Consider the following 16,454-nt stretch of genomic DNA (forward strand, 5'->3'; position numbering starts at 1 on the left):
GACTGTTCATAAATTTATAAATTTGTATGCATTTCTTTTTTATCCTTCAATGTTTCTTTTTTTGTTTTAGTAATAATAGCCACAAACAGTATTTGAGTTTGCCAGCTGTACTGTTTTTGTCTTTTCTGAAAATCATGTCTAACACTTAGTTAAGTTACCATGAAGCACTCCACTATTAATACACATGATTTCATCTCTTTGCAACAACCCTCAAGGGTAGTTTTGTGGGGTTTTTTTTAACATTTATTTTTGTTTATTTTTTTTGTTTTGTTTTGTTTTTTTTTTATTTATTTTTGGGACAGAGAGAGACAGAGCATGAACGGGGGAGGGGCAGAGAGAGAGGGAGACACAGAATCGGAAACAGGCTCCAGGCCCCGAGCCATCAGCCCAGAGCCTGACGCGGGGCTCGAACTCACAGACCGTGAGATCGTGACCTGGCTGAAGTCGGACGCTTAACCGACTGCGCCACCCAGGCGCCCCTAACATTTATTTTTGAGGGAGAGCGAGCGAGGGGTGAGGGCAGAGAGCAAGGGGGACAGAGGATATGAAGCAGGCTCTGCCCTGTCAGCTCAGAGCCCAAAGTGGGGCTCAGTCTCTTGAAATGCACGATCATGACCCGAGTTGAAGTCAGATGCTTAACGGATTTAGCCCCTCAAGGGTAGATTAATCCTCAAGTTATGTAGGAGAAAACGGATTCTTCAGGAGGCAAGGTAGTGATCCCTCCACTACTCAGTAAGGCAACTGAGACTCAACTCTTCTGACTCCAGAAACTGAGTTTTTGATTTTACTTCTCTACTTTTCTTCCTCAATTTTTTGAAAACAAGTGTTTTTGAAAACACTTTTTCTGCACAAAAAAGGAAGGCTGACATCATTGTTTCAACATCAGAAATCCTCAAAGACGTGCATAAGACTGGGCATGCCTTGCTGAGGAGAGGGGGTTCCACCAGTGGAACAGGGCTGATGGTGCAGGAGAGCTGGTGGCTCCACAAGGGTACGTGGGCCACCTGCTGGGGCTGGAGCAAGGTCTGACTTCTTGGCCATTACTGCAACTAATTGATGGGGGTGTTGTGAGCTGTCAACAGCTGGGATGCAGTAGCACTAAAGTGACTCGCACCCCAAGAGAAATTTCTCTTCTCCCCTTGTGGAGTTCAGACAGATCTCACCCTCAGGTCGGTGTGTCCCTAATCTCTGCAGAGGGAAGGATTAGAAATATCTAGTGACCTGGGGGGCAATATCCAGTCAGCCAGGGCCCCATGGGGCACTGAATCTTTTTCTTTTTTTAAGTTCATGTATTTTTGAAAGAAAGCATGAGCAGGGGAAGGGCAGAGAGAGAGGGGGACAGAGGATCTGAAGCAGGCTCTGCCATGACAGCAGACAGCCCCATGCAGGGCTGGAACCCACAAACTGCAAGATGATGACCTGAGCTGAAGTCATCCTTTAGGGACTGAGCCACCCAGGTGCTCTGGGCGCTCATTCTTTTAAACCACAATGATGACAAGCAGATGTGACAGGACTTGTTGACACGGGGACCTCCACCACACCTCTTGGTCAGTGTGACAATCTTCCTATTTAATCTTAACTAGGGGTCTGCTTGATATCATCTTGCAGGGCCAGTGTACAGCCTGAGAACAGTGAGACCCAGGGCCAGAATCGCCCATCCCTGCGAACTTTCTTCCTTGTATTAGGAGACATGCACTAAAAGCTGATTTTCTCCTGGGCTCAGCCTCTGTGGAAAGCACATAACTTTCTGGTACCTTTCCAGGGCATTTGCGAGATGCTCCACTCCACCTATGTCCGCTTCCAGTGCTGGGGTGGCCTCACTGGGTGGTCTTTTCTGAATACTCTTTGTATCCAGCAAAATGGATCCCACTCAGTGCTGTACTCTGGCCTACCTCCACTTTCTCATCTCCAGATGCAAATTGTGGACAGGTTAGTGGAAGTCTTTCAGAGTCTCCTGTGATTTTTTTCCTCTGGAGTATTGGTTGCAAGCTGACCTTTGCTGAATCTTGTCCCAAGTAAACTGTAGCTTGATTGGTTTTTTTGAAGTTTTTACTTATTTTGAGAGAGAGAGAGAGAGAGAGAGAGAGAAGAGGAAGGGCAGAGAAAGAGGGAGAGAATCCCAAGAAGGCTGGGAGCTGTCACTGCAGAGCTTGTTATGGAGCTTGATCCCACAAACCATGAGATCATGACCTGAGCTGAAATCAAGAGTTGGACCCTCCACCGACTGAGCCAACCAGGCGCCCCCTAGCTCAATTGCTTTTTAAAAAGTTACCATGTTGTTGATATACTTCCTTAGTTTCCTACTGTGATGCAGATCTTTCCTATTTTCATTTCTTTGGTCCTTTCAGGGGAGACAGGATACTCAGTAGAGAAAGAAAGTCTTTGCTCCAGCTGTGCTTGGGATGTTTTTTGTTTTTTTGTTTTTCTTTTTTGAACAGAAGTCTGGTCTTCCTGCATTTAAGGTATCTGTAGGACTTACAAAGAGAAACACTATGAAAATTAGTGATTGAATATTTGGATCTGAGACTTCAGGGAGATGTGGGTGAGAAATACAAATTTGGGAGACATCAGCCTATGGTGGCAGTCAAGTCACAGGAATAGGAGAGACTGCCTGGAGCAGGTTCCAAAATATAACAGATCATCAGTTCCTCTCCCAGATTCTAATTTAGCAGGCCTAGAGTAGTCTCCAAGAATCTACAATCCATTTTTTTTTGAAGCTTCCAAATAAAGATTTCTAGAATTGAGTATTAAGAGAAGAACTTGTAAGACAATGCTCCCAGAATGGTCCTATTTAGGTACGAAAGGTTTATGTCTATTGCACATAGTTATGTTGTAGGGATGGTGGCAGGGTCATCCACTGAAAAAGTGATGAAGATTTTGAGAAGCCATGATGAGGAAGAAGTGGGGATACTGTGGAGGAACATAGACAAAATGAGAGGACTGAGAGTTAGACACCAATGAAGGTGATTGTGCAACTGTCTCCTTCCTACTCAGAAAGTTGAGTGTAGACAGGAAGATGAACGGTTGGCTTAATTGAGTTGGGTGAAGCATGGGACAAGTACAGGGCATTAAGGGCTACAAATATCTGCTGGTGTCTGACCACTGCCTCCATCCATTCCATTTTCTGCTGCCCTAACCTAACCTACTCTGGACCTCAAAGCCACAGTCCCTTCTGCCACCTGACCCCTTTCTCTCAGTCCATGTACCCTTCTTTTGTTAACCTGGAATCCAGGGAAGTCGCTTCAGTCACTATCTTGCCGGGAGCCCTCAGAAAATTAAATAACTAGTTTAAGGTCAAACTACTATAAATGGTGAGATGAAAATTTGAACTTAGGCCAGTCCAAGTTTTGTTTGTTTTAAGACCACTATTTTATAGGACCCCACAATGGGAACGGTGATGTCCCACCAGACCCTGGTTAATGAAGGACTTATTGCCCCAGCCACCAGGAATGCAGTTAGCAGTCAGACTTCAGCTCCCAGGCCCCTCAGGGATCCCTTGGCTGCAGAGAACTGCCTCACCCAAGGTCACACCCCTTCGTGGGCAGCACACATCCAGTGATGAATCAATGCATAAATATAAAGGCCCGGCCCTCTCAGCCCTGCTTGGGACTACTCAGAAGGAACTTTCTGTCTCCAGAGCTCCCTGTGACATTGGCTGAGGCTGTCCTCGGGCCTGCATCACAGCTCACCTTTCCTTCCACAGTTGTTGATCCCAAGAATACTCCTTAATAAACACACTCCATGCTAAATGCTCTTTCAGAGTCTGTTTCCCAGGGAACCCAGTGTGCAACAGCCTCTCAAGGATATAGGAGCCAGACTTTCCTGTTACAGAAGTCCTATTACTTCTCACTTTTCCCAGAGTGTTTCTGAGAATTGTCAGGTCCAGAAGAAGCTGAATGCTCCTTCCCCTGGTCACAGGGACCACATCTCATATAGTCTTTGGATTTCAGTTCTGTAGGGCTCAAGAGAGATGGCTTAATATGGGGCTGAGTTAGGCAAACGGTCCTGGATTTGGAGTGTGGCTAGCCTGCTGCTTAAATTTTGCTGACTGTTTTTCCCTTTTCCTCCCTAGTCATCCTCCTGAGCTGAGTCTGGGCTTGGAATTCCTAATCTTGATTCCCAGTTTCAAACAAGCTTCAGACAAGGCAACTGATTGAAAAAATTTTTTTAAGTTTATTTTGAGAAAGAGAGAGAGAGACAGCGTGAGCTGGGGAGGGACAGAGAGGGAGAGACAGAATCCCAAGCAGGTTCTGTGCTGTCAGTGCAAAGTCTGAAGTGGGCTTAAATTCACACACCCATGATATCATGACCTGTGTGCCAAGATCAAGAGTCAGACGCTAACTGACTGAGCTACTCAGGAGCCCCACAACTGATTGAATGTTTAATGCTCACATTTGATATGCCATTGTACCGTGATCTTAGCGACTGAAAAGTAAAAACATGAGCTAGGCCAAAGCAAACAAATTTCAGTGCTTTTATTTCAGGTTCATTGTTTTCCTTGTATTTTAGCAGTTAGAATAAACAGTCGAAACATGTTAGGAAAAAAAATTAAGTCATCCATCAGAAAAAAAAATTAAAGGGTTTTCAATGTGATTAAGTATAATAAGAATACTAACAAAAATGAAAAAAATCAATACTTGCATGTTATATACAACATACAATTTTGTAATTTTGTAAGTTTCTCCACTTTACATTTTAATTATTCTTTTCAATCCACACAATCACTATATAGAGTAACTAAGTATATGATTCAGGATATATTTGTTTATAATGGTTTGAAAATTTGTGGTATTTGGTTTTCAGTTAGACATCTATGAAGATTTCATCTGTGTTAACCACTTAATTAGAAAAAATATGCAATGTACTATGATGGAGATTTCAAAATATTTAGTAGGTGAAACAATTGAAGTTTATCTATTAAAATGGAATCTAGTTTATTTAATTGGAATATTGTTGCCTTCTAATCCAGCTAACATACTCTTCAGTCAGCAGCAAATTGAAGCCCTATGTTATCAATGATTGCTCAGATCACTCTAAGTATATAAGCTATGTTACATTAAATAACCTTATTTAGGTAACTGCTTTAAACATTCTGTAGACTCAAGTACTTCTTAAAGTTTTCAGTTATTGATTTTCAAATCTTCTTTGTAGGTATAAGCCTCTCAGAAGGCCAAGCATAATCACAGTTCCTGCCCAGCCGGTCTTTTCCTTTGATAACCACCCATGGTTACTATACCAGCCTGTCAATAAGCATTTAATGAAAACCTGCTATGGGGCTGAGGCCTCTACTGGAGCTGAGAAGCAAACAAAAGATTAAGTTTGCCTAGAGAAGCTTACAATCAAGTTGGTGGTTTTCATGAGCATAAGCCAGCATGGTTTCCTTGATTTTCTTATTTATCAACAGCAACAAGAAATTGTTTTTCTAGGGGTAGCATTGAGTTGGACACCCTCTTAAGCTGAGAGAGGAAAAAAAATAGCCCCCAGTAACTAATAAAAAAATGACATAATTTATGTGGAATCCTGTACGATTGTCTCCAGAGGTTTGCATATCCATCTATCAGATTTATAACATAAAGTACCACACATGTTTCTTAATTATCTACACATTAAGTTAAGATGTGTTCTTATCCTTCATGTATTAAGAGTAAAATGTCAGCACATTTTTGTGGTTTCCTCTAACTAGTAAAACAGGAGGGAGGTTCTTCGTGAGGATTTCCAACCAAGCCATGTACAACCAATCTGATATAGATCCTTTTCTCGCCACTGGAAGGCTCCTGACAGCAATGGAAGAAAAATTTTAAAAGTGACAATTACTACAGGCAGTAACATCACTAGTCATCTGAGCTATTTAATAACCAGTGGCCTGAAACTTTTATAACCCTCCCCCACAAAATGAAAGCATAGACGTTATTTTGAATATAGATATTAAACTGATATATTTCTTGGATAATACAAATATCTATAAACCAGAAAAATAGGCTTAGGCACTGTAGAGTAGCAACAAAGCATAACTATAAATTTTCACTCCTCTTTAAATAGAAAATTTGATCAAGCAATACCTCTCCTTTTTGGATGGAAATGATATTCCTAGTAGTTTAAGTCTCTTATATTTGGCAGGAATCTCAGAAAACAGCTATTTGAACCCTCTCACCCAAATTGGGAGACTGTTCTAGGTCTTAGGTGGATAGTTCTCCAGTGTAGACCTTGAAGACATATTAATCTTCACACACAGGAATCAGACCATGAGGTATAAACGTAAAATAGTTGGTTTTCATGTTTAGCTATCACTGCTTGAGTACACATTCATATTTACAACAGGTACACTTCTAACATTTGTGGGATGGAGGGTAAGAGTGGAAATGGGAAAGTCCCCTGCCTTTTTCTCCCACCCTGACCTCTTCTAACAGAGCAAGGAGCCTCCTGAACATGCTATAGACTCTATATCTCAGGACCACTCCCAGAGAAGGAGCCCATGAGCCTCAGAGGCTGACTTAAGGCCTGTTAGGCAGGGAGTTCCAGGGTCAGATTCCTGGAGCATGGTCTGAAGAGGAAGCCAGGGTTCTACGTGGGCATATGCCCTGGCCCCATGGGTAGGGCACACCGGATGGAAAGTCCAGGTGGGGCCTTCTAAAGCCCACGGGCTCCAGTTGGCAGGGTCTCAGGGTGGCATTTATTTTCCTTCACGGTCTAAAATCCCACATGTTCCAAATTTTTTTAAACTTTCCACCTGAATAGTTTGGACTTTTTAAGTTGATTAACCCATTTAGCTAAGATTTCCCTGTAACATTCTTAAATATCTGCAGTGATACTTACAGAACAATGAGATTAGCAGCTCTTGAGTGTTCCTGTAAGAGTTCATTCAGGCGAACTTGGCGGTAACTCTGTGGACAACATTCAGGTTTTGTTGAGGGCAGTTCTACCAGAATTATGAATGATAATCTATCTTCTTCCCTCAAATAGTGGAGAAGTAGAAAAGCCTCACTTTAAAAAATTACAATTATTTCATCCATATTTGGAAACTAACGGCGTTTTAAAAACTCATGAGAATTTTTGGAAATATAAAGAGTAAGACAAGGTTGTCATTGTGCAATAGTGGCTTATTAAATTCTAAGGGAAAAAGCAAGCAAGCAGAAGACACGGGTAATAGTAAAGAGAAGATGAGAATGGCCAGATCTGGGAACAGGTTTGAGGTAGAAGAAAACTAACTGAATCTTGATACTTAAGAACATAAATTATATCCTCACCTACACTGTTTAGGCTCTTTGAATATTTTATCAGCACAGGGGACTCGTTCCAACTAAAAAGTCAACCAAGACTCACTTGGAAAAATAACTACATTGATGATTTTGCTTTGATGAAAGTAATATTTGTCATTATATTTCATTGGCTCAGAAACCAAGGCTTAGATGTATGATTTGCTCAATTATACGAAAAATCTTTGTCAGATCTGGGCAGTTTATTATACACAGTTTATAAATTTCTCAGGGGGCTCCTGGGTGGCTCACTTGGTTAAGCATCCACCTTCAGCTCAGGTCATGATCTTGCAATTTGTGAGTTCGAGCCCCACGTGGGGCTCTGTGCTGACAGCTCAGAGCCTGAAGCCTGCTTCAGATTCTGTGTCTCCCTCTCTCTCTGACCCTCGCCCATTCATGCTCTGTCTCTCTCTGTTTCTCAAAAGTAAGTAAATAAACATTCAGGGAAAAAAATTTAGCTCAGTATTTTTTCTACTAAATTTGAAAGGCTTTAGTATCTCTCATTCTAATTTGTTTCAAATTCAGCTCCTAATGTAGTTTATTTAAATTCTAAATGTAGTTTAGAGGTTTCTGTGGCCCTTTTCCTTGAATATCTAATCCAATTCAAATGTCAGTTCTTCTACTTAATTCTTTTGTCCCAGCCCTTTTCATTATCCTCATGATCACAACTTCATTCAGCTCAGGCCACATGGGGTAACTTCCGTCTTCTGGGTTCTCCAGAAAAGCTCCCCACTTCATATCCATCCTACAACATGTGCCCAATCCAACTTTCACAATTCTTGTTCCAATTGCGTATTTTCTCAGATCCCTTTGTTAGTTTTCATTGCCTCATCAGGTTAAAATTTCTTTGTTACTTGTGTTATATTGTGAGTCAACTACCTTGATCTACTTTGCACACATATTGACTTAAATTATTTTAGACTGATGGGTATGTCTCCTGTTCTATAAAATTAAATTTGAAAGAAGACTTCATAATATATATCAATAATCTGGTTTTTTAAAATCTTTTTTAAAAAGAATTAATTTCATATTAAAACTGGAAACTAGTTTCTAAATCCTCATATCCCATAATATGATTGGAAAGCACTTGAAAAATGCAGAAACCCTGGATCTTGAATAATGAAATTCTATAACAGATAATGTTACTTCTTGATCATTAAATCAACTGTTGTTTTCTTTTGCAGCTAGTTAGACAGTAAAGTAAAAATTAAGGAAGACAAGTCCTTACCTTTTCCTTGACTGTTTCCAGTTCTGCATCTGTAATTTTCCACGGGGTTTCTCTCTTTAATTTCTCAGCAGTTGTTAAATCTTTGCAGCTTTCATGCAGACGATATGGTTCAATCATCTCTTCAAAGACTTTCCAGCTGAAATTGGAATTATAAAGGAGGGCTCACAGTGGGAAACTAACTCATTATTTCACAGATACTCCAGGTATGACTGGCTCTGCTGGCTGCAGAATCAGAGCTGAATGTCATGCAAATCTTTTAAGAATTATCTTTGCAGGGGACTTACTGTGAGTAAAGTCATGGATATAGTACTGCCTCCCTACCCAAGGCAAGGCCTCAACATGTTTGAGGCCTTGTTAGCCTACTGGGTACTAGATCCTCAATATAAACGCACCAACACACAGAGAGCAATTATTCTGCAAATACACTTACTACATGGTATAGTCAAAGACACAGTTGTAATGTAGACATGTTAGCCCATAAATAAGTTTCCATCTGCTGAACTGAGTTTCCATCTGCTTATTGTACAGACTGTATGGGAGACATTTATGGATTAATGTGGGAGATGAGCTAGGTTCCTTGGGGTGGGAGCTGGCAAGTCCTGCCCTCCCCTTTAGTCCAAGCACCCCACCCCCTGCTGGCAGGGGGCTGTGGACAGCTAGAAGAATAATAAATTTAATGGTTATAGAGCAATTTGGATGTATGCTGCAAATAATGGAGCTTTCGTCCTTCTGATGTCTGCTGTTGCTGCCTGAGATTTTTAAATGACTGTTTTTCAGGTGCATGTTAGAGAAAAGAAAACAAAAATCAATAATATTTTAATGTCTAAAAATCCAAAGCCATTTTAGAGCAATTAAGAAGATGTCATTGAGTAGAAAAGTAGCAGTGCTATCTCACAGCTGTAGACCATTTTAAAACTTGCTAGAAAATCTCATTCTTGTCTTTCATAAGAATCTCATAGGATTTTTTTTTTAATTTTTTTTTTTTTACGTTTATTTTTGAGACAGAGACAGAGCATGAACGGGGGAGGGGCAGACAGAGAGGGAGACACAGAATCGGAAGCAGGCTCCAGACTCTGAGCCATCAACCCAGAGCCCGACGCGGGGCTCGAACTCACAGACTGTGAGATTGTGACCTGAGCTGAAGTCGGACGCTTAACCGACTGAGCCACCCAGGCGCCCCTCATAGGATTTTTTTAAAACAGTAGTACAAAACAAAGCTTATAATTTATGAGAGTAGTTGTCTTTAGTGTGCTACTTTAAGATGATCTCAAATATAAACAAGATCTTTTGGTTTCATATAATGTAGCTTACTTATAATTTAGTACCTTTGAATTGAGGGGTAACTAAAATCAAAGTGCTATTAGGTTAAGGGATGCCTGGGTGGCTCAGTTGGTTAGGCATCTGACTTCAGCTCAGGTCATAATCTCACAGCTCGTGGGTTCAAGCCCTGCATCGGCCTCTGTGCTGACAGCTCAGAGCGTGGAGCCTGCTTTGGATTTTGTGTCTCCCTCTGTCTCTGTCCATCCCCTGCTCATGCTCTGTCTCTCTTTCTCTCTCAAAAATAAACAAATATTAAAAAAAATTTTTTAAGTGCTATTAGGTTAAGGAATTAAAATATGAGGAGATGAGTTCAATGATCTCATCAGTTGCCCTGATTTAGGATTTGCAGATCAAAGTGCAGAGATTACAAAGGAGAACATGCCAGTGTGCCTTTATTAGGGATAGAAGAGCTATGTAATGTAGTAGAGTTCTGACATTTTGACTCATTTAGAATGATAGACAACACCAGAGAACACTGATATGCCTTATTATTCTTTCAGCTACACAATACTTCTATTTGTTATTCCTTCCAACAGTGCCATGCCTTCAGAGACCTTTGGCAGTAATCTGTGCAATGCAAAGACCCTGGCCTAGGAGAGAAGAGCCTGAGTTCTTAGTCCTGCTCTTCCATTGTCCTCCTGGACCTGGATAACCTTGCCTATAATAGGTCATGATGGTTGCTCAAAGCTGGCAATGAGGATTGGTGTGATGGTTAGTTGTGATCTGGGTAACAGTGCTGAGAAGTGTACAGTGCCCTGTAAAACCAAGGCATTCATTTTACTGAACAGCCACAGGACTGAGGTTAGTACTGACTCTCTGTTTAAGCTCTCCACGTAATTATTTTGATTAGACTATGTTTTCTTTGCATCTCAACCCTGGTACTCACTAGGAAGACCAGTTCAAAAATAGTTTCCTAAGAAATGGAAGTAGAGTAGAGGTTGCTTGCTGTCTCCCTGGTATTCATACTATGCCCCTTTGGATGGGAGTGACTCCATCCTCAGCATCAGCTAATCAGGACAATTCTATTCCTTCTACCAGAGCATTTGGCCGGGGTAGACACATAGCCCAGGCAAGGTTGACCAAGAGGCACCTAACATCCCATTGACCACAGTAAGTGGCTCAGTGGCTCAAGCTGGTACAACCTGAATGGAGCCCATGACCTGAGTTCGATGACTGAAGAAGAGACAAACCTTCTCTCCCACTGAACATAAATAAGCAAGTATGTAGATTGCTATTGTCTGTCATCCTGTTTTTATGAGCTAAATCAATTTGATTGATGATTTCATAATGGAAGGTGGGGTAGAAATTATGGAAGCGAATTAGTCCTTGATTACAAAATTAACCTTCTAGATCAAACTTTGCCTGAAAGCCAAAACATAGTTGGATTTTTCACTTATGTTTGCAAATAATTTTCATTATTCAAGTCATTGTAAGTTTTCTTTTCCTGGTATTGAAACGTGCTAAGTGACACAATAGGTTATAATGGGACTGTATTTGCCCATTTACTTTGTCTGAACTCTTAACGGTTCCTTGTCTATGTTCGTCTTTGACTTCATCCTAAGGTTCATCCCTGAGCTGGCCATTTTCCATCCTCCTAGCTAGGTGATGCAAAGGTGGCTCAAGATTTCTATTCTGATTCTCATTAAATCTGACTTTTCTTTTTAATTGACTCTAGAATAGGCCAAGATTTACATGGTATTGAATGTAAATGCCAATGAATTCAATTTTAAAAATTAACTTATACCTGCCCTGCCTTCCCCATCCTGTTCTTCACAATAACAAAGTTTAAAAATTTTTTAATTGCAAAAAAAATTTTTCCCTAAGTTCATGTAAGATTTCTTTTCTCAAATTAATATACCAGTTGTTTTGTGACCACTTTAGTAGCTTCAAACTAAATTATCCAGTTAATTGCTTCTACTTTCTCTTTAATTTCTGTATAAAGATTGTTGTCTTTTTGGCCTATGGCTTTTAATTCAGCATATTCAATAAAAAATTAATTTAACCACAAGAGATTTTCAGTTTCTCCAGGCTCAATTATTTTCTCATTAACTTTGCTTTTATACTCCCTTTCACCCTTGCCCAGTCATATTTATAATGTTTCTATGATAAAATATCTCCATCAAGACTTACTGATGTTTTATGGGTAGCTAAAAGATTTATTAGAGGTAACTTAAGGCATTTAACATTAGCCTCCAACGTGGGAATCATTGACAAACTATTGTCGACATTGTGTGTCACCTGGTGACCAAAAAAAAGCCCAGTGATGGAGAAATGATTATTAACAGTAGATAGGGGCTGCCTAGTCAAGAAAAGCTGAAGTTGAGCTGGTGCTCTAAGCGTTGGGCCCTGGAACCAGGGCCGCATCAGCCCAGAGAAAGAGTCTTCTTCCTCTAATTGAGCCACTCAGAGGAGATGCCTTTTAAAAATTATCACAAACGCCTCAACAAAGTAGGTTTAGAGGGAACATGCCTCAACATAATAAAGTCCATAAGTGAAAAACCCACAGCTAATCATCAACAATTGTGTAAAACTGAAAGCTTTCCCTCTAAGATCAGGAACAAGACAAGGATGTCCACTCTCACCACTTTTATTGAACATGGTACTAGAAGTCTTAGCCACAGCAATCAGACAAGGAAAAGGAATAAAAGGTATCCAAATTGGTAAGGAAGAAGTAAACTTTCACTATTTGCAAATGACATGCTACTATATATCAAAAACCCTAAATATTCCACTAAAAAATTACTAGAACTGATAAATGAACTCAGTAAGATCACAGGATACAAAATCAATGTATTGAAATCCATTGAATTTCTATACACTAATAATAAAACAACAGAGAAATTAAGAAGATATCCCATTTACAATTACACCAAAAATAATAAAATATCTAGGAATAAGTTTAACCAGGAGGTGAAAGACTTGTGCTCTGAAAACTATAAAACATTAATGAAATAAATTGAAGATGACACAAACAAACGGGAAGATAATGCATGCTCATAGATTAGAAGAACAAATATTCTTAAAATGTCTATACTGCTCAAAGCAATCTCCAGATTTAATGCAATCTCTATCAAAATACCAACAGCATTTTCACAGAACTAGAACAAATAATCCTAAAACTTGTATGGAACCATGAAAGACTCCACATAGCCAAAACAATCTTGAAAAAAGAAAAACAAAAGAAAAAAGAAAAACAAAAAAAGAAAAAAGATATCTGGAGATATCACAATTCTAGACTTCAAGTTATACTACAAAACTATAGTAATCAAAACAGTATGGTACTAGCATAAAGACAGACACATAGATCAATGGAAGAAGATAAAAAACAAGAAACAAACCCATGATTATATGGTCAATTAATCTTCAACAAAGGAGGCAAGGGCATTCAATGGAAAAAAGACTCTCTCTTCAACAAATGGTGTTTGGAAAACTGGACAGCAGCATACAAAAGAATGAAACTAGACCACTTTCTTACATCATACACAAAAATAAACTCAAAATGGATTAGAGATGTATATGTGAGACCTGAAACCATAAAAACCCTAGAAGAGAGCAAGGAAGTGTGACAGTGGCCATAGCAATATTTTTCTAGGTATGTCTCCTGAGCAAGGGAAATAAAATCAAAAATAAACTATTGGAACTACATCAAAATAAAAACCTTCTGCAAAGTGAAGGAAACAATCAATAAAACTAAATGGCAACCTAATGAGTGGGAGAAGATATTTGTAAATGATATATCTGATAAACTGTTAGTATCCAAAATATATAAAGAACTGACACAACTCCACACCCAAAAAAGTAAATAATCCTGATGGGCGGAAGACATGAACAGACACATCTCCAAAGAAGACATACAGATGTCCAACAGACACATGAAAAGATACTCAATATCACTCATCATCAGGGAAATGCAAACCAAAATTACAATGAGATATTACTTCATACCTATAAGAATGGCTAAAATAGAAAACACAAGAAAAAGTAACTGTGGTGAGAACGTGGAGAAAAAGGAACCCCGTGAAATGTTGGTGGGAATGAAAACTGGTGCGGTCACTCTGGAAAACAGTGACTTTTTTTGGAGGTTCCTCAACAAGTTAAAAATAGAACTACACTGTTATCTAGCAATCATACCACTGGGTATTTTATCCAAAGAATACAAAAACACTAATTTGAAAGGATATATGCATCCCTATGTTGATTGCAGCATTATTTACAATAGCCAAATTATGGAAGCAGCCCAGTGTCCATCGACTGATAGATGGATACAGAAGAGGTGTATATAGACACAATGGAATATTATTCAGCCATAGTAAAGAATGAAATCTTGCCATCTGCAGCAACATGGATAGAGCTAGAGAGCATAATGCTAAGTGAAATAAGCCAGTCGGAGAAAGATGAATACTATATGATTCCACTCCTATGTGGAATTTAAGAAACAAAACAAGCAAAAAAAGGAAAAAGAGAGAGAGAGAGAGACATACCAAGAAATTTACTCTTAACTATAAAGAACAACCTGATGATGACCAGAGGGGAGGTGGGTGGAAGATGGGTGAAATAGGTGAAGGAGACTAAGAGTACACTTATCACGATGAGCACTGAGTAATGTATAGAATTGTTGAATTACTACTTTGTATCCCTGAAACTAATATTACACTATTAACTACCCTGGAATTAAAATTAAAAACTTAATAAAAAATTATCACAAAGTACCAGATGTGCTACCAGTGGCCATCTGTGAGATTTACTGAATGATCATTCTCTGTTTTTAAAATAGGGTTACCTTTACATATTTGAATAGATTTGCCAACACCAGATACGTGACTGTTTTACAGAGCAATATGGCATCAGTTATGGTGGAAGACCAAAGAGAGGAGAATGGCACTTCCAGCACCCCTCTTCTTGGTGGTGTTTTGTCTTCACACCAGGTGACATTAGCTGCAAACATTCTTTTACTCCAATATAAAATGGATTTTGTTTTTTGCATCTTCCTCAAGACCTTGAAATATCAGAGAAAAAGATCTCCAAAATTGTGAAATCTAATTCATTTTTTTTCCTGAGAAAGGGAAATAGATCTCTTCATTGTAGGATGGTGAGGATATTAGAAACACCAAATTAAAATGGAGTCTAAAATCAAATTTAAGATACCAGGACAAAAGCCAAAATGCCTGGTCCTTTGTTTCTTGCTACTCTCCATAACGTCTGCTGCCTAAAAAGAGAAAAAAAACATGGCACAAAGTTCAGGGTTAGTAAAATAAATTGTGTCTAGACTATGATGGGCACTCAAAGAATGGAAAGACATTAGTGGAAGAGGTACATTGACATTCTTTATGATAGGACAGATAAGACAGGTATGCAGGGGGTGACCACAGCAGCTGGGCAGAGAGGAGCATGGAAGAAAGGCAAAGAAACAAGGACTTGAGTAGAGAACACCAGACTGATGGGTATAGAGGCAAAGGATACAGGAGCAAATTAATCAGTAAGCACAGACAGTCCTTAGCCACTGCTAAGACAAACAACAGCAAGAGGAATTTGGCTGCAAGAAGTAGATGACTAATTTGTGCCCAGCATTGAGCCAGGGCCTCTGGAAAATCCAAAGGCAGTAGGGTACACCGTGACTACCCTCCAGACAACAGTAAATGGCTCTATGCTTGCAGAGCTCTGGCAGGCCATGGCCTGTTGCAAAGTAGCACATGCTAGGAAATCATTGTACCTGCTGTGTTATGAAATAGAATGCATTTCCACCAATTAGAGACACAAGATGAGCCTGTTTGATCACATCACTGCAAATGCCAAGAGGTGATGACTTAGGAATTAAAATTCTTCAAATGAAATGTGGGAGGTTACCAGAGATTACTACATGACAACCCAATTCATATCAGAAAGTTAATTACATTTACCAAGGAGAATTATAAACTTTGTTCTTAATTTTTCTTAAGTATTTAAAGCTGCAGAAATAGAGGAATACAAGGCATTGGTGGTATATATGATATGAAGACATATTCCATGGTAATAACCAAAATGTAATCTGTTGATTATAGCTTTCTTATCACAATTAAAACATTTTGGGGGCGCCTGGGTGGCTCAGTCAGTTAAGAGTCAGACTCTTGGCTTCAGCTTCAGGTCATGATCTAGAGGATCATGTGTCCAAGCCCCAGGTTGGGCTCTGTGCTGGCAGTCTAGAGCCTGCTTGGGATTCTCTCTCCTTCTCTCTCTGCCCCTCCCCACTTCTCTCTCTTTTTTTTTCTCTCTCAAAATAAATATTTTTTTTTTAAAAAAGGTATTTTGTAAAGCCACTTTAATTGATCCATAGCCTTAGAGGAATCATGAATACCCTCAAATAACACAAAGTTCAATGTTGCTGTTTAGTCAATAAGAATGCATCTTAAATCTAGATGTTTCTCCATTAGTTATTAAACTCATCTAGGATCAAAAGGAGGGAAGGGCAATAAGACTGGAGTGTGGGACTGCAATCCATCAAGAACTGCAGGCGAAGGGAGAAATGACTGATGGCCAACAGAAATGAGAAGAGGTCCAACAGGCCACCGAGAACCTAAGCTATATTGAGATCCTCGTTTCCCTTTGTAGTCTCAACCTTGAAGGACCACTCCACACCGAATCAAATGTGCTAAATTGCATCCAGATGTTGGGGCGCC

At 39.6% G+C, this 16,454-nt stretch overlaps 1 protein-coding gene across 3 annotated transcripts in view; it reads right to left on the reverse strand.

Annotated features, from left to right (window-relative positions):
• Nucleotides 1-5,611: 5,611 nt before the first annotated feature.
• The window catches only part of SLC12A1 (solute carrier family 12 member 1), a 94,890-nt gene continuing 84,047 nt past the window's right edge, over nucleotides 5,612-16,454 (reverse strand). For all 3 annotated transcript variants that reach the window (XM_042942119.1, XM_042942118.1, XM_042942120.1), the window contains exons 24-26: nucleotides 8,482-8,617; nucleotides 6,814-6,881; nucleotides 5,612-5,774 (exon numbers count right to left, since the gene is read on the reverse strand). In XM_042942119.1, the coding sequence (XP_042798053.1) occupies nucleotides 5,639-5,774; nucleotides 6,814-6,881; nucleotides 8,482-8,617 (340 nt within the window). In that variant the 3' untranslated portion in view covers nucleotides 5,612-5,638. The remainder of the gene's footprint in view (nucleotides 5,775-6,813; nucleotides 6,882-8,481; nucleotides 8,618-16,454) is intronic.

The sequence above is a fragment of the Panthera leo genome, chromosome B3, assembly GCF_018350215.1.
Source record: "Panthera leo isolate Ple1 chromosome B3, P.leo_Ple1_pat1.1, whole genome shotgun sequence".
Classification (NCBI taxonomy): domain Eukaryota; kingdom Metazoa; phylum Chordata; class Mammalia; order Carnivora; family Felidae; genus Panthera; species Panthera leo.